We start from the raw sequence: 25032 nt of genomic DNA, 5'->3' as shown, positions 1-25032 counted from the left end.
TCACCTGTATTTAAGTTCTGAGTTCAAATTCTGGTGAGGTTGACTTTGCCTTTCATCTCTCTGGGGTCGATAAATTAAGTACCAGTTGAGTACTGGGGTCGATCTAATTGACTGTCCCCTTCCCCAACAATTTTGGGCCTTGTGCTTAGTGTAAAAAAAAATGTTTTGATCAATATAAGGTGGTGAGCTGGCAGAGACGTTAGCATGCCAGGTGAAATGCTTAGCGTTCTGAGTTCAAATTCTGCCAAGGTCAACTTCGCCTTTTAGTAATGAAAGGAAAATATTAAATTGATATAAACTATAAAATGCCTTACATTATTTACTCCAAGCTGGCAGAATCGTTAGCACACCGGGTGAAATGCTTAGCAGTATTTTGTCTGTCGTTACGTTCTGAGTTCAAATTTCACCGAGGTCAACTTTGCCTTTCATCCTTTTGGGGTTGATAAATTAAGTACCAGTTGCGTACTGGGGTCGATCTTATCGACTGGCCCCGCTTCCCAAAAATATCAGGCCTTGTACCTTGAGTAGAAAAGAATATTTATTCTGCTACGTTAATCTCATTATTTTTTACTGAAATATATGATCTTTATAGATGAAGGGCAGTTCTTAACCCAACTGTATTCTAACACCAAAAAAATAAAATAAAAAAAGAAAACATTTATAACCTGAAAAGGAAATTTCAATATAAGAGGTGTGATAAAAATTATTGTGACTGTTGCTATGGTAACAGAGCTAAAGTCTGCAGAGTGAATGAAACCACTTGGCACAGATTGAACTTGAACTCTGCTCCACATGCACACTAGGTTATAATATTTCCATCCACTTCTATTGTTTATAGAATTGCTTGAAAGTGTAACACCCATGCTTGGGGAGACACATCAAGCTAAGAGTGTTGAAGGTGGCTGAGCAAAATGGACCTCCACTTTTGCCAGGGACATTTGTGCAGACATCTCCAGGCTCTTCGACAGACCAAACTAAGCGCTCACACAATATCTCACAAGTAACTTGTTTTGACGCAGTGCGGGTTTTTCCACCTCCCCCCAGAATGTAATTATTGCTGTTTGTATTTGTAAAAGACCAATGTAGGAAACACTATGTGCTGTACTAAAGTATTCTGCTAATTGCTCAGGAATGTTGTTCGTTAATTCTTCACACAACCTGAAAAATACATTTCCATTCACCAACTCCACAGCTGCCATAATAGCATTTTACGAAACGCCCAACACACTCATGACAGCTTTATTGCACCTCTAACTGTCCATATTACATTATGTTCTATTACCATGGGTATTTATTAAGTTACGATTTCATTATTTTATTTGTGTTTATGTTGGGAATTCTTTCTTTCGTTTGTCTGCTATCGTCATTTTCTGTTTCTTGCCAATAAATAAGAATTATATCTACTGCTATGAGACATTTTATATTTTTTGCCATATTTCCACACCTCCAAAGAAAGAAAGAAAGACAGCATATTTTGTAAATTCTTTATTTCTATTCCTTAGATGTCCCTGGCCTACTGCTTGATGAGAAACTTCGCATAATTCCAACACTAGCCACTGTCGATAATGGTCTAGAGATTAAGTGCGGCATTAAAGGCTCTTCGGAAATAGTTTGGCGTCGAAATAATATTGATCTTCATAAAATCCACAATCCAGAAATCATGGTAAGTTGGCCGAGATTTATTATTGGTAGATGGAACCAAAGAAACCATAATAGAAGATCCTTCACATTGAAGAAATAGTTCAAGAGAAAACATAAAACATCTTTGACAGATGCCTCTTAAGAAAAGCATGTTGTAGATGCAGAATGGTTAAAAGTTATCTTAGATAAGCTCTTAGAATACATTTACTGGAAAACTGAAACAGCGCCAGTGCCAAAGAAAATATATATTGTGTCATATGAATAATCATTGACTGCTGCGGAGTGTGATAAATTGGTGGAGAGACAGAGATACATTGCATTTCACATAATTCAAACACTAGAGTCAAACTGCAAAGGGATAGAGTTTCATCACTTCTAATGGGAGTGTCATATTTCACAAGATAGATTATTCCTTATAAACTATACATACATATATTTATATATACATACATACATACACACACACACACATACACACATATAAATATATATAAGATGATGATATATATATACATATATATATATATATATATATATATATATATATATATATATATATATATATATATATATATATATGTATATATATATATATGTATATATATGTATATATATATATATATATATATTTATGAGCTTTTAAATAAGTTCTCCACCAATAATGGTGCTTTCATACCGATGGGCTTGGTAAAAATTATTAATTGTTAATTGATTTATTAATTAATAAATTGATAATCCTTTACCCTTTTAATTTGTATATATATATATATATATATATATATATATATATATATATATATATATACTCTTTGACTCTTTGACTCTTTTACTCGTTTCAGTCATTTGACTGCGGCCATGCTGGAGCACTGCCTTTAGTTGAGCAAATCAGCCCCAGGACTTATTCTTTGTAAGCCTAGTACTTATTCTATCAGTCTCTATTGCCGAACCTTTAAGTTACGGGTACGTAAACACACCAGCATCGGTTGTCAAGCGATGTTGGAGGGACAAACACAGACACACAAACACACACACACATATATATGTATATATATATAGACATATATATATATATACATATATATATATATATATATATATATATATATATATATATATATATATATATATATATATATATATATATATATATATATACAGTTATATGACGGGCTTTCAGTTTCCATCTACCAAATCCACTCACAAGGCTATGGTTTGCCTAAGGCTATAGTAGAAGACACTTGCCCAAGGTGCTACGCAGTGGGACTGAACCTGCGCCTATATATATATATATATATATATATATTTTTAAATGTGTAGAGGTAACATATGAGTAAGTACATATTTATGAAAAAGAAGAATGAAAATGCTACTTTCTTAAAACTGAGTATGTTTAAGTTTTCCTTTTTATAAATACATTAAAAGAAGAGTGTTTTGGTTTTGTTTTACTTATATACCAAGATCTCACAAGAGTAAAAAGGAGAGACAGAGACAGACAGAAAAAAGGAAAATGTCCCTTGCGTTTGAAAACTATGGAAATATTTTTAAAAAACATTTCCTTTAATTTTTCCACAATTTAATTGCTTCTTATGCTTTACTCTAAGTAGAAAATGTCGCAGACTGAAACCAGTACTAAAATGTTCTTCATTATAAGATTAATTTAGCATTTTCTACCTTGTCTTATTTTCTTAATATATATATAAGGAGGAGTGACTGTCTGGTAAGTAGCTTGCTTACCAACCACAGGGTTCCGGGTTCAGTCCCACTACTGTGGCACCTTGGGCAAGTGTCTTCTATTATAGCCTTGGGCTGACCAAAGCTTTGTGAGTGGATTTGGTAGATGGAAACTGAAAGAAGCCCATCATCATCATCGTTTAACGTCCGCTTTCCATGCTAGCATGGGTTGGACGATTTGACTGAGGACTGGTGAAACCGGATGGCAACACCAGGCTCCAGTCTAATTTGGCAGAGTTTCTACAGCTGGATGCCCTTCCTAACGCCAACCACTCAGAGAGTGTAGTGGGTGCTTTTACGTGTCACCCGCACGAAAACGGCCACGCTCGAAATGGTGTCTTTTATGTGCCACCCGCACAAGCCAGTCCAGGAGCACTGGCAACGATCTCGCTCGAAAATCCTACGGGAGCCAGTCAGGCGATACTGGCAACGGCCACGCTCAAAATGGTGTATCTCATGTGCCACCCACACAAGAACCAGTCCAGGGGCACTGGCAACGATCTTACTTGGCTTGCCGGGTCTTCTCACGCACAGCACATTTCCAAAGGTCTCGGTCAGTAGTCATCGCCTCGGTGAGGCCCAATGTACGAAGGTCTTGCCTCACCACCTCAGCCCAGGTCTTCCTGGGCCTACCTCTTCCACGGGTTCCCTCAACTGTTAGGGTGTGGCACTTTTTCACGCAGCTATCCTTATCCATTCTCACCACATGTCCATACCAGCGCAATCGTCTCTCTTGCACACCACAACTGATGCTTCTAATGTTCAGCTTTTCTCTCAAGATACTTACACTCTGACGGGTATTCACATTGACATTACACATCCAACGGAGCATACTGGCTTCATTCCTTGCGAGCTTACGTATGTCCTCAGCAGTTACAGCCCATGTTTCACTGCCATGTAGCATGGCTGTTCGTACGCATGCGTCATACAGTCTGCCTTTTACTCTGAGTGAGAGTCCCTTTGTCGCCAGCAGGGGTAAGAGCTCTCTAAACTTTGCCCAGGCTATTCTTATTCTAGCAGCTACACTTTCAGCGCACCCACCCCCACTACTAACTTGGTCGCCCAGATAGCGGAAGCTATCGACTACCTCTAGTTTTTCACACTGGAATGAGATAGAAGTTGTTTCCTGTTTGTTTACAGTCTTTATTGCACCTGAACATCTGCCACAAACAAAAACTAACTTGCTAGTTAACCTGCCTTTGATGTTGCTGCACCTCTTATGTGTCCATAGCTTGCACCGGGTACATCTTATAGAGTTACTACCTACTCCTTTTCTACATACTGAGCAGGGCCATCTACCTGAAGGGGTTTGTGTTTTATCTACCTTCCTACTTATTAGGATTTTGGTTTTAGCTAGGTTGACTCTAAGGCCCTTCAGTTCTAGACCTTGCTTCCACACCTGAAACTTCTCCTCTAGTTCTGATAGTGACTCCGCAATTAGGGCAAGGTCATCAGCATAGAGGAGCTCCCAGGGGCAACCTGTCTTGAACTCCTCTGTGATTGCCTGGAGGACTATGAGAAATAAGAGGGGGCTGAGGACGGAACCTTGGTGGACCCCTACCTCTACCCGGAATTCATTGCTGTACTCATTCCAAAATTTTCCCAGAGGATGTAAATGTATATATATATATATATATATATACATATACATATATATATATATATATGTATATATATATATGCATGTGTCTGTGTTTGTCCCTCCCAACATCGCTTGACAACCGATGCTGATGTGTTTACATCCCCGTAACTTAGCAGTTCGGCAAAATAGAACCAACAGAATAAGTACTAGGCTTACAAAGAATAATCCTGGGCTCAATTTTTTTACTAAAGGCGGTGCTCCAGCATGGCCACAGTCAAATGACTGAAACAAGTAAAAGAAAGAATGAACGAAAAGAACATACATGCATACATACATACATACATACATACATACATACATATATATATATATATATATATATATATATATATATATATATCTACATATATATATATATATATATATATATATATATATATATATATATATATATACGTATATATATACATACATACATATATATATATATATATATATATATATATATATATTTATATATATATATATATATATATATATATATATATATATATATATATACGTATATATATACATACATACATATATATATATACACACATTTATATATATATATATATATATATATATATATTTATATATATATATATATATATATATATATATATATATATATATATATATATGTACATATATACATGTATAGATGTATGCCTGTGTATTTATAAACCTATGTATAGACACTGACCTTGAATTCTTAAATTATTCTCTGTCTATCTTTTTTATTTTATGTGACTATGTTGCATGACTTCCTTGCTTCGCATGAATACACACATGCATATATACATACACAAATCTGTGTGTGTGTGTGTGTGTGTGTGTATGCATGTATGTATGTATATGGATGTGTGTATATAGATGTTAATAGTGAAATAAAAGAATGAGGAATCAATATTGCATAGGTGGATGAATAATTTTTTTTTCTAATTGAATTGTGTTAGTGTTAATATAATACCAATGGTTTCATGCGTATGTATTCAATTGTAGTTTGAATAAGGGTCTGATATGAGATCATAGATGAAACAAATTTCACAAATGATCACTGCACTTCACTTATCTGCCTATATGTATACATACGTGTATGCTTATGTATGTGTGTATGCATGTATGTATGTATGTATGTATGTATGTATGTATGTATGTATGTGTGTGTGTCTGTGTGTGTGTATGCATGTATTTGCATGTATGTATGTATGCATGTATGTATGTGTGTATGTATCTATATATATATGTATATGCATATATGCATGTGTGTATGTATATGCATGTATGTAGCATGCGTGTATGTATGTGTGTGTGTGCATATGTATGTATATGCATGCATGTATGTATGTGTGCGTATGCATGTATGTATGTATTGTGTGTATGTGTCTATGTATGTATGGATTGTGTGTTTGTATGCATGTGTGTATGTATGTATGTGTGTGTATATGTATATGTATGTGTATATGTGTGTGTGTATGTGTGTGTGTGTATGTGTGTATGTATCTGTGAATATGTACCTAACTTTAAGTGTATAATACGTGTATGTGCGTGTAAGAATATATATATGTAAAGACAATATATATATATATATATATCTTAAATAAAAGTCTGATTCAGCTCCACATGGCTCTAAGTTCTGTGGGTGAATAGGACAAGTCCATCTGAGCAGATACTTGGGGCTGGCTCAAGCTATTATCAAAAGTATATCTAACATCTAACAAATGGGTTGAGTGCTACTCTCTTTGCGATGTTTTTTTTTTTGTGATTTTTTACAGTTTTGATAAAAAAGTATGTTACTCTGCCTTCGGTATTTGAGCAATATTTCCCCTACACCCCTTGTTTTGCATTTATTTGCTTACTCGTGTATATATAATATATAAATATAATTCCAATACGGAGCAAATAATTTAGCAGAAAGTATTTGCAAAGATACTATTTACTCTATTATTTTCTGAGATAAAATAATTAAATTGATAATAACAGAATTAATGATATAGACGACTGCAGCCCCCCCCCCCCCGCAAAAAAAAAACATTAAATTGTTGAAATATTAAAATTTATATGAATCAAAGGACATACTGAGTATGTTTACCTGCTGGAAATAACAGTCAAAACTCTTATTTAAGCTACCGAAAACTAACACAAGTTCAAATACTAGAAAATATACACCTGGATGCTATATTGGTATGTTGAATAATTTTCTTAACCTGTATGCTCGAAGACGGTTGATTTCTGTAGTTATCGTCAGTGCTATTTTTCAGCAGTTTAAATAAGTTTTGACTGTTATTTCCAGCAGGTAGTCATACTCAGCATGTCCTTTGATTAATATAAATTTTACATGCCACTGGCACAGGGAGCCAGTCAGGCAGCACTGGCAATATCTAATTAATTTAACCTATTCCAGTATTAGTACAGATACTTATATCACTGACCTTAGTTAAATAAACTGTTGAATTACCATTTGTGTGATTTGAAAGCTAGAATATAGGGAAACAAACTAAGCCCTGTCATACGTTTTATTACCTTTCCAATTAAGAGTAAAACTTTAGAAAAAAAAGCTAAAAAGAAACTAACCCCTCATCATCATCATGTAACGTCCGTTTTCCATGCTGGCATGGGTTGGAAGGTTTGACAACAGCTGGCAAGCCAGAGGGCTACACCAGGCTCTGTTTGTCTGTTTTGGCAACTTTCTATCGCTGGATGTCTTTCTTAACACCAGCCACTTCACTGTGTGTACTGGGTTATTTTTATGTGACGCCAGCACCAGTAGGGTCGGCAAGTCTTCTCAGCTGAGAGAGGAAGTGGAACTAAGAGGAGTGACCATGGGCCAGGTGTGCAGTTAGAATATAATAGGGGCAGGGAAGAGGGTGAGATTGCTGTCTTATGATAGAGGACAAGTAAGGAGGGGAAGGTGGGAGAGAATTAGAAAGAAAAATAGACAGTCAGACTGAGAAAGAGAGAGAGAGAGAGATGACCTACACCCTGGGAAAAGTAGGGTGGGGAGTATATGCAGTAGAGGGGATTGAGGGGATATTCCATAAGAGGTTTGCTGCTTTGGCATGATTTTTATGGCTGGATTCCCTTCCTATTGCAAGCCATTTTTACAAAGTGGATTAGGTGCTTTTTATGTAGCACCAACATCAGTGAGGTGTCCTTTTAATGAATCCATTCAATAAATCTTTTTAATAAATCTTTCCCCTGTAATTTTCTCATTTGTTTTCTTTTAGGTTTTTGATGATGGTTCTTTGTACATCAGTAGCATTGGTATCCACCATATTGGTAATTACTCTTGCCATGACAAAGAGGACGCCAGCATTAAGCAGACACATGTACTCAAAGTACACAGTAAGTAGAAGGGTTTTCCTTTTTACCTGTAATTAAAAGAATGGACCCTTTGTGTTGTGACTCGGAACATAAAAACAAACGTACATACATACATACATGCATACACACACACACATATATATATATATATATATATATATATATATATATATCATCATCATCATCATCGTTTAACGTCATTTTCCATGCTGGCATGGGTTGGACTGTTTGACTGGGGTCTGGGAAGCCAGGAGGCTGCACCAAGTTCCAATCTGATCTGGCAGAGTTTCTACAGCTGGATGCCCTTCCTAACGCCAACCACTCTGAGAGTATAATGGGTGCTTTTTACGTGCCACCAGCACGGGACCAGAGGAGACTGGCAACAACCACAATTGGTTGGTGCTTTTTCCGTGCCACTGGCATGGACGCCAATTAAGGCAGCGCTGGCCATGACCACGCTCGGATGGTGCTTTTTATGTGCCACCAGCACGGGGATCACAACTACAATATCTATTTGATTTTGATGTATATATGTATGCATGCTTGAATATAAAACTTGAGTACTAGGTTATCCATATTTCTTTGCCATTCCTCTAGAGGTAAGACAAAAACTTTTTATATTCACCGCGTACATACTTCTTTGCTGCTATACATTCAGTGAAGCTTTACAATAGCATCATACGGTTATGTGACTGTTATTTCCAGCAAACACTGGTACCTTGTTGTGCCACTATTTCTTATTTGTTCATATATATATCTCTGCATACTCCTCTTGCTTTTCCATCCACCAAATCCTTTCATAATATTTTGATTGGCTGGGGCTATAATAGAAGACACACTAACCCAAGGTGCCACAGATGTCACACAGTGGGACTGAACCCAAAAACCACACGGTCGGGGGGGGGGGGGAAACGAACATCTGGAATTTTATTTATTTCTAATTATTTTATCATTAAATAATTTCAGTTTGAATACCATCCTTTTCTAAATAGTTCCATCTGTTCTGTTTGTTATATTTCAATGCGGAAGAATTTGCTATCTTCCCAAACTGACAAGATTTGTCAATTTGATAGCATTAGCGCCGTGTATTGAAAGTGTTGTTTCAAAGATGAACTTCAAGCTTTGAAAATATCAAAAACTATGACATGGACGTATATTTTTTTTGTTGTTGTTTTACCTTAGCAATCCTCTTTTTTCCCTTTTCCCTTTTCTTTTCTTCTTCTTCTTTTCCTTTCTTTTCTCTTTTTCTCTGTCTTTCGTTCAAGGATTATTCCCCTTCATTTTCGTCATAAAATGTCAGCTACATTAAATAAATACATAAGAGAACATACATTTTTTTTTACCCTGAAAAATCTTTTTATTTTCTCTATTTGCTTATTTGATGTTTTAAGCTTGACTTTAATGTTTCTGTTTTAATCATTGAAAAACGTATTTTTTCATCATACTTGATGCACACGTGTGTGCTTTACCTGAGTGTGTGTGTATCTGAATGCATATATGTACCTGTGCATATGTGTGCATGTATGCCTATGTATGTGTCTGTAGTATGTATGTGTAAGCATGTAGTATGTATATATGTGTTTGTATATATTTATATATATATATATATATACAAGTTTATGTATGTGGTACAAATATATGTATATATGCATACATATATATATATGTATGTATATATATATCTATGTATATATATATATATATACATGTATATATATATATATATATATATATATATGTATATATATATATATATATATATATATATATATATATATATATATATATATATATATATATATATATATATATATATATATATATGTATATATATATGAATATCTATATCTATGTGCATAAATATGCACACGCATATTCTTTTATCTCACGTTTTCAAAATATGCAGTATGAAAATGAATTTTATTAACTGATTTTCTCATCTATTTAGTACGCGATATAAAACTTCAAAGGTTTCTGTTCGATAAAAGTAGCAACAACAACAACAACAACAACAACAACAGCAGCAGCATTAGTAGTACCAGTGGTGGTAGTGGTGCTGGTGATGGTGGTAGCATTAGCGTTTCCTAAATTATGTAGGGAAACATATTCCTTCAAATAAATTAAATGAGACACTGTTAAATCCATGACTCCACTTTTCATAAACCCAGATTAAGGACACTAATTTGATAAGATCCTATTTTAAAACAAAGTCCTTCGTCTATTAATCAGTTAAGGTATTATTCTCAAATGAAGTCCTTACTTTTAGTCAGGTTAGGTCAGGTGTGGAGGCCATGGACTGTAGGAGTGTTTTGCTGCATTCACCATTTGTTGGTATATTCCTGGGTCCTTCAGGGCAGCCCTTTGAGCAGATTTTCAATCAGTTCTCATCTCCTTGACTGCTGTGACCAATTGACTCCTGTACTTTTATTCAGTCTGGTACTTATTCTATCGGTCTCTTTTGCTGAACCCTAAAGTTATGGGGGAGGGGGGGACATAAACAAAGCAACACCAGTTGTCAAGCTGTGAAGGGGACAAACACAAGTTCAGACATACTCACATGCACACACACACGCACACACACACACACACACACACACACACACACACACACACACACACATACAATGGACATCTACCATCTCTTAAATTCTCTCCCAAGGCATTGATCAGCCAAGGGCTAAAGTAGACGACACAAAGTGCTGTACAGTGGGATTAAAACCAAAACTACTTGATTGCAAAATGAGCTTTCTAACCCCTCCTCCACACACAGATCAAATGAGTGTGTGTGTGTGTGTGCGTGTGTTTGGAATAAAAGTAGAACTCATTTCTCTCCACATTCATGACTTAATGGTACTCTATAGATGTTGAGTACCATTAAAGCATAAACTCCAATTTCTGTCTCCTCCATTTTTAATCCTCAATATGGTTGTATTCAAAGATCGTTTTAACTGATTAGGTTTCTACATTGCAAGTCTTCTCCATTTGGATTCACTGCATTCTAATAATGTGTTGGATCTATTAATTGAGCTCTTAATTATTATGGATTTAATTTTAGTTTTTCATGTTTATACATCAATTCTTTCTTTCCTTTTCTCTTTCTCTCTCTCCTTCTCTTTCTCCTTCTTTCAGCCTCTCTCTGTCTCTGTCTGTCTGTCTATCTGTCTCTGTCTCTCTCTTCCTCTCTCTCTCTCTCTTCATGTACAAATGCATAGGTGTGTGGTTAAGAAATCGACTTTTCAGCCTTGTGGCTTGAGGCTCAATTCCACTGTATTGTGATCAACCAATGCCTTGTGAGGAAATTTGTTAGATGGAAACTGAAAGAAGCCTACTGTGTGTGGGTGTGTGTGTGTGGGGGGGGGGTGATTGCTGACAGTCTGCAATAAGCAAATGTTACCATTTTTAGCTGCGTGACAATCGCTGCCATTTGCTGACATTTCCTTTGCAGACAATCATAATACAGTTCGTTGCTTTTGAATTCTTCAACAACAAAACCTGCTTCACTTGAAGAGCAATGAAAGATTGGTGTCAAGAAGTGCATCCGTTTAGAATAGTTCTACCGCAAACACTCACCTTGTCTAACCCATGCTAACATGGAACAATGAAAGTTAAACAAACAAAAGACACACACAAATATGCACACACACACACACACACATGCACTCACACACGCACATGCACTCACACACGCACAATGCTGACATCTTAAGTATTTTATAAACTTCTGAGAGAATCTGAAACAATTATCTTTTTGAATGCCTTGAAGCACACACATACATCTATTGACAATAGCATTAAATAATGGTTTTGAGATTCCTTTGGTTTTATGTGTGTACTTTGAGATATTCCAAACAATTAATATATATGAAGGAGAGTCAAAACTATACACATTCTTGTTTTTTCAATGTATTTACACAAAAGCAGGGGACAAACCAGTACGTCATTTTCCCATATCGTCCCTTTTCGTTTTTGATGCACTTGGTCCAGTGGTCCACAAGCTTGCATATTCCCTCCAAGAAGAAGGTTTCCGGTTGGTCATGCAACCATTTATGCACCGCTTCCTTCACATCCTTATCCATAGGAAATCAATGACCTCGTAAACCATCTTTGAGCAGTCCAATGATATGATAGTCAGAAGAGGCGAGATCTGGGCTGTAGACAGGGTGTTCCAGCACCTCAAAACTCAATTGGACACATCTTCTGACCAGAGAAATTGGATCACTGCTTTTTGTTCTTCTTTGGTGCACATTGTGAGTGGAGCAGCCATGCTTACACTGTAAAACCAAACAAAAAAATGGTGCGATCAGGCTCAAACGTTGATCACATGACCACAAAAGTAACAACTATAAGCACACATGTGTAGAAGGTAGTGTGGCAATAATAAAGATATGTTATGGCAAAAGTGTGGATAATTTTTTACTTCCCCTCATTTACAATTATATGATTATATATATACAACATACAATTATATATATATATATACATATATAAGCACATAGCCACTTCTCTTGGTTCCTCTCCGTCTCTTAGCTAAGAAGTCTATGTCTTGCAGGCTACTTAGTGACCCTGTGGATGCTGGTGCCACATAAAACACCCATGTTGGTGTGCTGCAAAGAGTAGCCAGTACACTCTGTAGAGTGGTTGGTATTAGGAAGGGCATCCAGCCATAGAAACCATGCCAAAAAGATGACTGGAGCCTGGTGCAGCCCTCTGGCTTGCCAGCTTTTGTCAAACCATCCAACTCATGCCAGCATAAAAAATGGATGGTAGAAAGATGATGATGATGATGATATATACGTTGCTAAGGAATGTTCTAGTGAATAATAAATGTATAAAATCAGTATTAGTCATGGAATCCTTGTATTTATATAAATTGTTTATTTACTTTGTTCCCAAAAGTGTTTTAATATTTTCTCACGCATTCCAATTCTTTAATTTACAGTGCCACCCAAAGTAATGGTGTCTCCTTCAACCCAGCTACACAAATCTCATTCGGATGTCGTACTCAAGTGCCATGCCGAAGGAATTCCTCGTCCGGAGCTGAGTTGGGAGATAAATGAAATGCCGCTGCCAAACAATGCCAAACATTACATTAGACAACGTGAGTATTAACACCACACGGCCTTTTTTGGGTTTGAAGAATTGTTTAAGCTTATTTCTTTAAGTGAAGGAGATAATGATAAAAGATGATGATAATAACCATAATAATAATGGTTTCAAGTTTTGGGGGAGGGGGACGAGTCGATTACATTGGTCCCCAATGTTCAACTGACTCCGAAAAGGTGAAGGGCAAAGTTGACCTGGGTGGAATTTCAACCTAGAACATAGTGACAGGTGAAATACTGCTAAGCATTTCGTCTATTGTGCTAACAGTTCTGCCAGCTCACCACCTTAATAATAATAATAACAATAATAATAATGGTAATAATAATAATAATAATAATAATAATAATAATGATAATAATAATAATAATAATAATAATAATAATAATGATAATAATAATAATAATAATAATAATAATAATAATAATAATGATAATAATAATAATGATAATAATAATGATAATAATAATAATGATAATAATAATAATAATGATAATAATAATAATAATAATAATAATAATAATAATAATAATAATAATAATGATAATAATAATAATAATAATAATAATAATAATGATAATAATAATAATGATAATAATAATAATAATAATAATAATAATAATAATAATAACAATAATACTACTACTACTACTACTACTACTACTAATAATAATAATTATAATAATAATAATAATAATAATAATAATAATAATAATATATAACCTGTCTCCCTACGATCTACAAAGCCTTTACTGCAATAATATCACAGAGAGTGAGTAAACACCTGGAAAATAACAACCTGTTTCCAGAAGAGCAGAAGGGATGCTGCAAGGGCTCATACGGCTGTAAAGATCAATTATTGATCAATAAAGCCATAACTGAAGACAGCCGCAGAAAGAAGAAAGGCCTCAGTATGGCCTGGGTGGACTACCAAAAGGCTTTCGACAGTGTTCCCCACACGTGGATTCTGGAAACACTAGCCATAAACAATGTGGCACCAATTATCATAAAATACATAGAGCACTCAATGAACAAATGGCAGACAGTGCTACAGCTCCAAACAAAAGAGGGACTTGTGAAAACGAAAGCCATCCCCATTAGAAGAGGAATATTCCAGGGAGACACGCTCTCTCCACTCCTGTTCTGCCTGGCACTCACACCTCTAACAGAATTGCTAAATAGAACTGGATGCGGTTACAAATGCTATGGAAAAACAGTCAGCCACCTTCTATATATGGATGACCTAAAATTATATGCAAAAAACGACAAAGAGCTAGAAACACTACTACAGACAGTACACGGCTTTACCAAGGAAATAGAAATGAAATTCGGATTAGAAAAATGTGCCAAAGCAACCCTGAAAAGAGGAAAATTAGTTAAAAGTAGCAATATAACACTAGATAAAGCCAATGAAATAAGAGAACTAGACGAAAGCCAACCATATAAGTATTTAGGAGTCAATGAACTAGATAGGATACAACATACACAAATGAAAGAAAAAATAAAGAAAGAGTACTATAGACGAGTTAGATCAATACTAAAAACAGAGCTCAATGCTAAAAACAAGATAATGGGTATCAACACTTTAGCTGTCCCAGTTATAAGCTACAGCTACAACATCCTTAACTGGACACTAAACGAACTATGTAAAATAGACAGGAAAACAAGAAAAATAATGACAGGATATAGGATGCACCACCCAAAATCTGACATAGAAAGGCTATATATACAACGCACAGAAGGTGGCAGGGGTCTTATACAGCTAGAAAACTATTATAAAATAACCACCATAGGACTGCAAAAATACCTACTCCAGAAGCAAGGGAAACTAATACAAATAGCCACAAAACACGAGCAAAACAAAAAACTGTTTTCAGTATTTAAGGAAGCTGACAAATACAAACAAGAAATCAATCTACCTAACAAATACGAAGAAGAAGAAGAAGAAACAACAAAAGCTATAAAACAAATGAAATCCAAACTAAAACTAGAACAGCAACGGACCATGATAAAACGATGGCAAGAAAAGCCCCTACATGGTAAATACTGGGCTAAACTAAATGCGAAAGAAATAGACAGAGAAAAATCCCAGCAATGGCTGAGACGCTCAGGACTCAAAGCAGAGACTGAAGGATTTTTAATTGCTGCACAAGACCAAAGCCTCCCCACCAGAAATTACCAAAAACACATAATGAAAAGAAATATAACAAGTAACTGTAGAATATGTGGAGATCGACAAGAAACAATAAATCATATTATCTCTGGCTGCCCAGTCCTGGCTAAGAAGGAATATATTCACAGACACGACAGAGCTGGGACCTATATACACTGGAAGCTATGCCAACATCATGGAATAGCAACAGAAAAAAGATGGTATAAACACACGCCAGAAAAGGTCACAGAAAACGAGAAAGCAACCATACTCTGGGATATGCCAATACACACAGATAGAGAAATTAAGGCAAATAGACCAGATATAGTTGTCAAAGATCATGAAGGAAAAAAATGCCTTCTAATTGATGTTTCAATACCAGCAGATGACAACGTTTCTCTAAAAGAAATGGAAAAACTTTCAAAATACAAAGACCTGGAAATAGAGATAACTCGAATGTGGAATCTAAAAACAGAAACAATTCCTATCATAGTAGGTGCCTTAGGTATAATAAAAAAATATTCAGACAAATACATAACAAAAACACCAGGACTTACAAATATATATAACATACAGAAAATTGCACTACTGGGTACTGCACACATTCTACGCAAAACACTTTCAATACAGTAAACATAAGAGCACCACAGCAAACCACAGCACATACCCAAGGCGCACAGAGCTGCGCTCGGTAGTGAAGTGAAAGCACGTTATAAAAATAAAACTACTGAATAATAATAATAATAATAATAACAATAATATTAGTAGTAGTAGTAGTAGTAGTAGTAATAATAATAATAATAATAATAATAACCGTGCTAAAATTGCTGCCTTAGATATTATGACTGAAAAATGGCATGGAAAACCTCTCAATGGCAAATACCCAAAGAGAGCGAATAATGCAGATATTGACAAAGCCCTTACCCATCAATAGCTAATGGCCTCTGGCTTGAAATCAGAAACAGAGGGGTTTATCATAGCAGCCCAAGATCAATGCCTACCTACAAAGAACTACCAGGCCAACATATTAAAGAATGGCAGCTCCCCATTATGTCGTATATGCCAACAACAAAATGAGACCATCGATCATTTTGTCTCCATGTGCAGTCTGCTTGCGCCTACAGAGTATCTCAACAGGCATGATAGAGCTGCACAATATATTCACTGGGTAATATGCAAAAACCTGGACTTGCCCCTTGATAAAAACTGGTGGGAACACAAACCACCCCCAGTACTTGAAAATGATCACATTGCACTCCTCTGGAACTTCACCATTCAAACTGACAGAAAGATAGACGCAAATAGGCCAGACATCATACTGAAAGACTTCAGACAAAAATCATGCCTCCTCATTGATATGACTGTCCCAATCGATATAAACGTATCTGTCAAGACCTACCAAAAACTGAGCAAATATAAAGATCTTGAAATAGAAATTAGCAAAATGTGGAATCTGAAGACGAAAACAATACCTATTGTCATAGGTGCCCTGGGAATGACAGCGAAACGGGCTGATTACTACCTAAATCAGATTCCAGGAAACCCCAAAATGTCTGAAGTTCAAAAGATAGTGCTCATGGGAACTGCCCATATCCTACGTAAAATAATGTCTATGTGATCTCAAATTTTAAAGCAAACACATAATTTTCTTATGGTTTCTTAAACATTCACTTGAACAAAACTGTACAAATCCAAATATATGGTACCCTAGGCATAACACCTACATGAACTTCTAACTTGTTGTCTCTTGAGGTCTCTGGGTGAGACTTGGATCCAACTTGTACAAATGCAAAACAAAAGTCAAACATAAAATAATAATAATAATAAAAAATATTCAGACAAATACACGACAAAAACACCAAGACTTACAAATATATATAACATACAGAAAATTGCACTACTGGGCATAGCACACATCCTCATATACCCAAGGTGCACAGAGCTGCGCTCGGTAGTGAAGTGAAAGCACGTTATAAAAATAAAACTACTGAACAATAATAATAATAATAATGATAATAGTAATAATAATAATAATAATAATAGGAATGATAGCAAAAGGGGCTGATTGCTACCTAGCTCAGACACCAGGAAACCCCAAAATGGCAGAAATTCAAAAGATAGTGCAAATCATGGGAACTGCCCATATCCTACATAAAATACTGTCTATGTAATGTCAAATTTTAAAACAAACACATAATTTTCTTATGGTTTCTTAAACATTCTCTACAACAACACTATATAAAACCAAATATATGGCACCATAGGTATAACACCAACATGAACTTCTAACCTGTTGTCTCTTGAGGTCTCTGGGTGAGACTTGGAGCTAACTTGTACAAATGCAAAGCAAAAGTCAAACATAAAATAATAATAATAATAATAATCAGTGTGACCATGAGATAGAGAATAGGAAGCCAGACATAGTCTTAATTGAGAAAGAAAACAAACTATACTGGATCATAGATATAGCATGCCCAGCTGACAACAAGGTATGCGATAAGGAAGAAAGAAAAATCGATAGGTATGACAGGTTAGCTTGGGAAGTTAAGCAGTTGTGGTCGATGAAAAAGGTAGCAGTAGTACCAATAATTGTCGGAGCCCTGGGAACAGTGAGCAAAAATTACAAGAAGTATGTGGAACAAATAGGGGCTGCAAAAAGAGTGGAACACTTGCAGAAAACAGCACCGCTTGGAACCGCTCAAATACTCCAGAAGGTGCTCGAAAAATAAGGGGTGTTACTTTAGTTCACCAGTAGTGAACAGCTGACACTGTAGTACATCTCCAGCATAGAAGCTGTAGAAAGGCAATAATAATAATAATGATAATAATAATAATAATAATAATAATAATAATAATAATAATAATAATAATAATAATAATAATAATGAGAGCTGCTGGAGAACTAAGACTGCCAAAGTAGCGGAATATAAGACATTCCCATGTTTTGAGACTTTAGTATTCAAATTGATTGTGCTATTCAGGCTGTTAGACTGGATATTGTGGTGAAGAATCACATTGGCTGAATATATTTGCTTATAGGGAAGTCAATCCTGGTTGACTGCAACACTTTTCTGAAAACGTTTGTAAAATTATGTAAGTACAAAAACTTTGAAAGAGAAATCTCAAAAATGTCACATCAAAGAATGTGTTTTCTTTGGGGCTTTTTTGTAGATAATATCAAATGGCATTCTTAAACAATATGGCCAAATACCAGGAAATCCCAAAGTATTGGAACTACAAAAGATTGTTCTTATGGGTACAACACACATCCTAGAAACAAAAAGAAATTGTCAATGTGAGAATGTCTGAAACTTTTATTTTTGAAAGTGCAAATATTACAATAAACTTTTAACAAATCAATCTGTGTTCCTGGCATCGTGTTCCTGGAATACTTTAAACATAATCTCTACAGGATTCCCATTAAAGCAGTAATGATGCTAGCTCCAACCCATGCTAACAGGGAAAGTGGACGTTAAACGATGATGATGATGATCAACACACATAGAAACAGAAGATAAAATACTAGAATTAGACAAACGATCAATTTGCAACTTTGTAGTCAAGTGTACTTATGACTCATAGTTAATGGTGTCACCCATAGATGTTATGACTCATTGTTAATGGTGTCACCCATAGATGTTATTTATTTTGGGTTTTAATTGAAAAGAAAAAAAAAGCAGACATTTTCAATGAAATGAGTGTGGGATTGTGACAAACCCAACACTTCATTTGCTAAATGAGCAAGGCCTAGACTCTTTACAATTGAGGAAATTATTGATGGTATTTATTCTTTGGACAAAGAGTTTAAACTTATGCTGGCAATGAGAGTTGATTCAGACAATCAAACTGCTGGAAATGATGAAGAAAGTAATGATCTGGGTGAACAAATAAGGCAGTTGAGATCTAAGTCTATTATCAGTATTCTCTAGAATTTGGTTTTTTTTATTAGCATTCTGTCTGTTGGTTTGCCTAACAAGCACATTCGTTGAGAGAAAAGCCTATTATTGTTATTCCCCTGAATTTTTTTTGTGATTCTGTCCACTATTTTGTCTGCGAATGTTATCCTTGAGCTGTATATATGAAACTATTCATTCTTTTGCTCAGGAGCCCAGGTGGAGGGTAAAGCCAGGCACAAGAACCTATGTCTGACATGATTAATATTTGGCTGTCTTTCCCAGAAACATATCATTACTACTCATAAATAACAACCGTAGTAAAATATCCAGCTTGATTTTACTGAAAATTTCTGGACGAGACTGGGAACAGCTCATATAAAACAAGACAACAGCAACAACAACAAAAACCACAATGATAATAATAATTTCAAATTTTGGCACAATGCCAGTAATTTTAGGAGGGAGGAAATTCAATGACAGCGACCCCCAGCAGCACTTGACTGGTACTTTATTTTATCAAATGGTGAAATTTGAACTCAGATTGTAAAGATCTGGAAGAAACCCTGCCAAATGTTTTGTACAACACAATAACCATTCTGCCGGGGTGCTGTCTCAATAACATCAACAGCAACAACAACAATAATACTATTTTTTTCTACTCTAGGCACAAGGTCCAAAATTTGTGGGGAGGGGGCCAGTCAATTAGATCGACCCCAGTACACAACTGGTACTTAATTTATTGACCCTGAAAGGATGAAAGGCAAAGTCGACCTCAGTGGAATTTGAACTCAGAACGTAAAGAGTGTGCTAATGTTTCTGCCAGCTCACCACCTTAATAATAATAATAATAATAATAATAATAATAATAATAATAATAATAATAATAATAATAATAATAATAATAATTCTTAGCATGTACTTCCAAAAGAAACGGAGAAATTAGAGAAACAAAGCTTTTGAAATGGTTTTGAACAGAATGCGTGGATTAAAAACAAACAATAACTATTATGGATCCCCTGGGAATGATTAAAAATAGATGCAGAGAAATGCATAAAGCAGAAACCCTCGGATTAATAGAAGGTGTTAAATCTGGATTTGACTTTATCTAGGATGAATCGTCATTATTTATCTAGGTTGGTTGATCACAGATCTCTGCTCTGTGAAAACAGCCCATCATGACGTCAACTGGATCATTGATGTGTTTCACCCATGCAGACTCTCCATCTTTTTAACATGCATCATTATATTAATACTTTTATCATCAGGATTATAATGTGGCTTTTCAATCACAACGGCTCTGGTGATGAGGGCTTTGCCTGCACTTAAGGCTTGTAATAAAATTCTCCTTTACAACCACAAGGGAAATTTACTGAACTACTCCCAAAGCTGATAGAAATGCATAACCTATTAAATTCTATATTGAAGGTTTGTTTCGAAAGCTAGTACTTAAATCATAAATCCATTTTTATACATGAAAACAAACGAAGCACCATAATGCTATTCAGCCATATATTAGCATTTAAAATACATTGATATCTACTGCTATCTGAAACTACCACTATATCTGTACTAATTGTACTGGTTACTACAGACACTATAAATAAGAAGTCAGAGTTAATTGATAACTGCTGTCATGACAATAAATACTCCTTCTATGATTTTATGAGATGTATCAAACCTGGTTGATACACCAAATCTAAAACAACTGTTTAACGAATAAGCTGAACGTCTGTCGATAAACATCCTACGTATGCATGACAAACTGTAAGTCAACAGAGCTGGGGAAACGGAATAAAAAGTAATTTGCTCCAACCAAAATCCTGTCTGAGGATCAGACATATCAATATAGCTATAAAATATTATGGAATGGAATGCTTTTAGCTGGAACCGTATCAAATATGATATGTTTGTCTTTACCCCAGATACAGTGTAATTTTCGCTTTGTTCTTAAAAAAAAATACTTTATTTGGAATAATACTAGCAACCACACTGCACACATACACTCACACACTGTATTTATGTGTGTATATATATATATATATATATATGTATGAATCTGTTGATTTACCAGAAGCAATAAATTACACAGGATCCAATACAAATGTAGAATATTCTTTAATATATTATGTGTGTGTGTATATATAATATACGTATATAGGATAATGTTTTGTATGTAGGATGTTGTTCTATAAACTTTCCGTTAAGCTGTTCTTGAGATTCAGTGATTCAATCAACTTCAATATTTCTCATTCAATTATCCAAGTAATATTTAAACTCATAATGGCATCCATCAACTTGGATTTCTTATTTAAAGTGTCTACTTTAAAGTTATTTAAGGTTACTGAGGATGTAATACTTATCAGCAAAGCAGAAGCTGCAGTAACAGACACATTTAGTACACTTGTTGTTGAAGTCAGTATAGCCCCATAAATTATAAATTGTGTGTGTGTGTGTGTGTATACACACATATGCAAGGAATTTATTGATGATTGTCGATGTGATATAATCCTATTCTACCAATAAATGGGAGTTCTAAATTTTTAGCTGAATAAAATCACAAATTCAAAGAAAGATGTTTCTTGTTTTAACCAGCTTAATAATTTAACTGTTCTTATTTAATCGACCCTAGAGTGAGGACAAGCATAATTGATCTCAGTGAGATTTGAACTCAAACTATAGTGTTAGTCCATGTTACTCTGTAAGGAACCTAGGGCTGGCTTCCTAGTTTTTCTGGTGTATAGTTTCTTCCATGGATGGAATGCTAGTCTCTCACACGATTACTCATTATTACCAGCTGTGTGAACTGGAACAACATGAAAGGAATTGTTTTGCCCAAGAATCCAGACTATAGCCAGATATAACTAAATCACTGAATAACTCAATTTATTTACTCCAAAAACCTGTTTCCTCCCATTCTATTTAATGTTTTTCACTTTGTTAAATTGTTGCTAAGAATACTGTCTAACAGACTGGTAGAATCTCAGAGCACATCATCATCATCATCATCATCGTTTAACGTCCAATTTCTGAGGACTGGCAAGCCAGGAGGCTGCATGAGAATCCAATCTGATCTGGCAAGGTTTCTACAGCTGGATGCCCTTCCTAACGCCAACCACTCCGAGAATGTAGTGGGTGCTTTTTACAAGCTACCAGCAAGGTGTGTCACTGGCATGGATGATGATGATAATGATGATGTTAATAAGGATATTGTTTAAGAGACTGGTAAAATCTCAGAACATATCAATTTAAATTCTTGGTAAAATATTGGAAATTTTGGGTTTAATGCTAACCTGCTTTTATATGCTTTCTTTTCTATTTTTATTAGATGAGAATGGAACTTTGGTGATTCACAATGCCAACTACTTGACAGACACTGGAGCCTACAAATGTACTGCTGAAAATCAAGCAGGGAAAGCCCAAGGAGTGTCAACAGTTTTCATTCAAAATCCAAATAGCTCTGAGTCCCTTGGTAAGTTAAAAATATATTTTTTATTTGAGAAATAATCTTATTAAGAACTAAAATCCAAAGCTCTAATATATTCCTTCAGAAATCTCAATAAAACTTAAAATCTATATTTTTTTCTAAATCATCAACCAAACCATCAGATGCGGTTATACAACAATGGTTACAATGCGCTTCCAATATTCACTTGATTGTTCCATTCTTTTTTATCTTAACCCTAATTGCTTAACTAAATTGCTTTCTCATCATCATGGAGGCCTTCTAATTGGCCTGTCTCAATCACTTGGGTACCTCTCAGCAACTACAAAAGCCCAGCAGAGCTTGTGCTTTTGGTAATCTAAGATCTCATCATTCACGCAGTTAAAATATTTGTTATATTTAGTATGAAGAAGTTACTTTAAAAATGAATTTACAGGGAGGAAAAGATGCTGTATGATCAATAGCTAACATTATTCTAATCATCTGAGGAAATGTAGGAGACAATAGTGGACATGTTTCAATTTTATTAAATCTCATCAGCAAAACATAGGCTTCACCATAGTAATGAGAGACTCACTAAATAATTAATTTCAGAGATAGTTTATCAAGATGCTCGTTAAGTACTTATAAATGCTGGGTGATTATTTAAATATTTCTTTAGTAATCAAGGAAGTGGTAGATATACTGCTTTCAAGTTTTGGCACAAGGCCAGCAATTTCAGGGGTGAGGTAAGCCAATTACATCAACCCCAGTATGCAACTGGTACTTATTTTATCAACTCTGAAAGGATGAAAGGCAAAGTTGACCTCAGTGGAATTCGAACTCAGCACCTTACCCAATGTGCTAATGATTCAGCCAGCTTACTGCCTTAACAGATAGAAACAACATTCGAGCGTGGTTGTTGCCAGTGCCACAGAACTGGCTCATGTGCAGGTGGCACATAAAAAGCACCATTCGAGTGTGGTTGTTGCCAGTACCACCGGACTGGCCCTCGTGCCGGTGGCATATAAAAGCACCCACTACACTCTTGGAGTGGTTGGCGTTAGGAAGGGCATCCAGCTTTAGAGACTTTGCCAGATCAGATTGGAGCCAGGTGCAGCCTTCTGGCTTGTCAGTCCTCAGTCAAACTGTCCAACCCATGCCAGCATGGAAAGCGGACGTTAAACGACCATGATGATGATGATATATGACCTGAAGTTATGGATTTTCTGGGATTGTATCCGAATCATTGTATGACACTCTAAAAGACATCTAGATTACGAGTAAGTTTGGTTTATAATCTTTACAGGTATCAGAAAAGAAGAAGAAACCATATCCAAAACACTTGAATGAAAATCACTGAGCATATACCGTCTTAGCCTACAATTTCAAAGAGCTGAAGTTCTTGTCTAGTATTTTGTTATGTAATAGGATAATATTCTTAATTCTGCCGCCATCTCAGTTTACCTAGCACCAGATCATCTAAGAATGTTACCTGAAATAGATTGGTGGTTCATCTAGAAAGAGATTTGTAAACAATCTTTAGTAAACAGCATAAGATTAAACTGAAGATTTATCTGTGAGAATACTTTGGAGCTTACGAGACATTTGTGTTTACATATTATCTTCTAGAGAGACAAACCCCTTTAATATGCAGTATTTTCCATTTCTTAGTTCTATTCACTGCATTACAAACTGATTCTGACTTTTAAGAAAATCACAATGCCCTCTGTTTATCTGAACTTGCCAATTTAACAACAATCTTGTCTCTCTCATCTTGATGTTTATAATATTCCCATTTTACAAACTGTGTAACTCAAGTGAGGTCAGGAGAAGAGAAAGGAATTTTATTGGAATATGGTTGTGATGTATGTGCCTGGAATACTCTTATCAGACAGGTAGTCATGATGGCTATATTGTGCTTGGTATATTTGTATCCCAGCTTTGATGGCATGAACTGCTCTCTCACTCAATAATAATAATAATAATAATAATAATAATAGCAACAATAAATGCCCGGATGCAGTACCAGGCTGTGGCTCTCATGGCTTCTAATCTTAACTGATTGCAAGTGTTATCATGTACATTGTTTCATCTTGGTATAAAAGATGGGCTACAGCAAATATTCTGCTCAATACCA

At 35.3% G+C, this 25032-nt stretch overlaps 1 protein-coding gene across 3 annotated transcripts in view; it reads left to right on the top strand.

Moving 5' to 3' along the window:
* Positions 1-25032, top strand: part of LOC106875235 (follistatin-related protein 5) — a 368722-nt gene that overhangs the window by 307361 nt on the left and 36329 nt on the right. For all 3 annotated transcript variants that reach the window (XM_014923295.3, XM_014923296.3, XM_052966672.2), the window contains exons 7-10: positions 1503-1663; positions 8227-8344; positions 13263-13421; positions 22797-22940. In XM_014923295.3, the coding sequence (XP_014778781.1) occupies positions 1503-1663; positions 8227-8344; positions 13263-13421; positions 22797-22940 (582 nt within the window). The remainder of the gene's footprint in view (positions 1-1502; positions 1664-8226; positions 8345-13262; positions 13422-22796; positions 22941-25032) is intronic.

Source organism: Octopus bimaculoides, chromosome 3, assembly GCF_046866305.1.
Source record: "Octopus bimaculoides isolate indiv1 chromosome 3, ASM4686630v1, whole genome shotgun sequence".
Taxonomy (NCBI): domain Eukaryota; kingdom Metazoa; phylum Mollusca; class Cephalopoda; order Octopoda; family Octopodidae; genus Octopus; species Octopus bimaculoides.
Note: the sequence above shows the minus strand (reverse complement) of the source record. Positions and strands in the feature narration are given on the sequence as shown.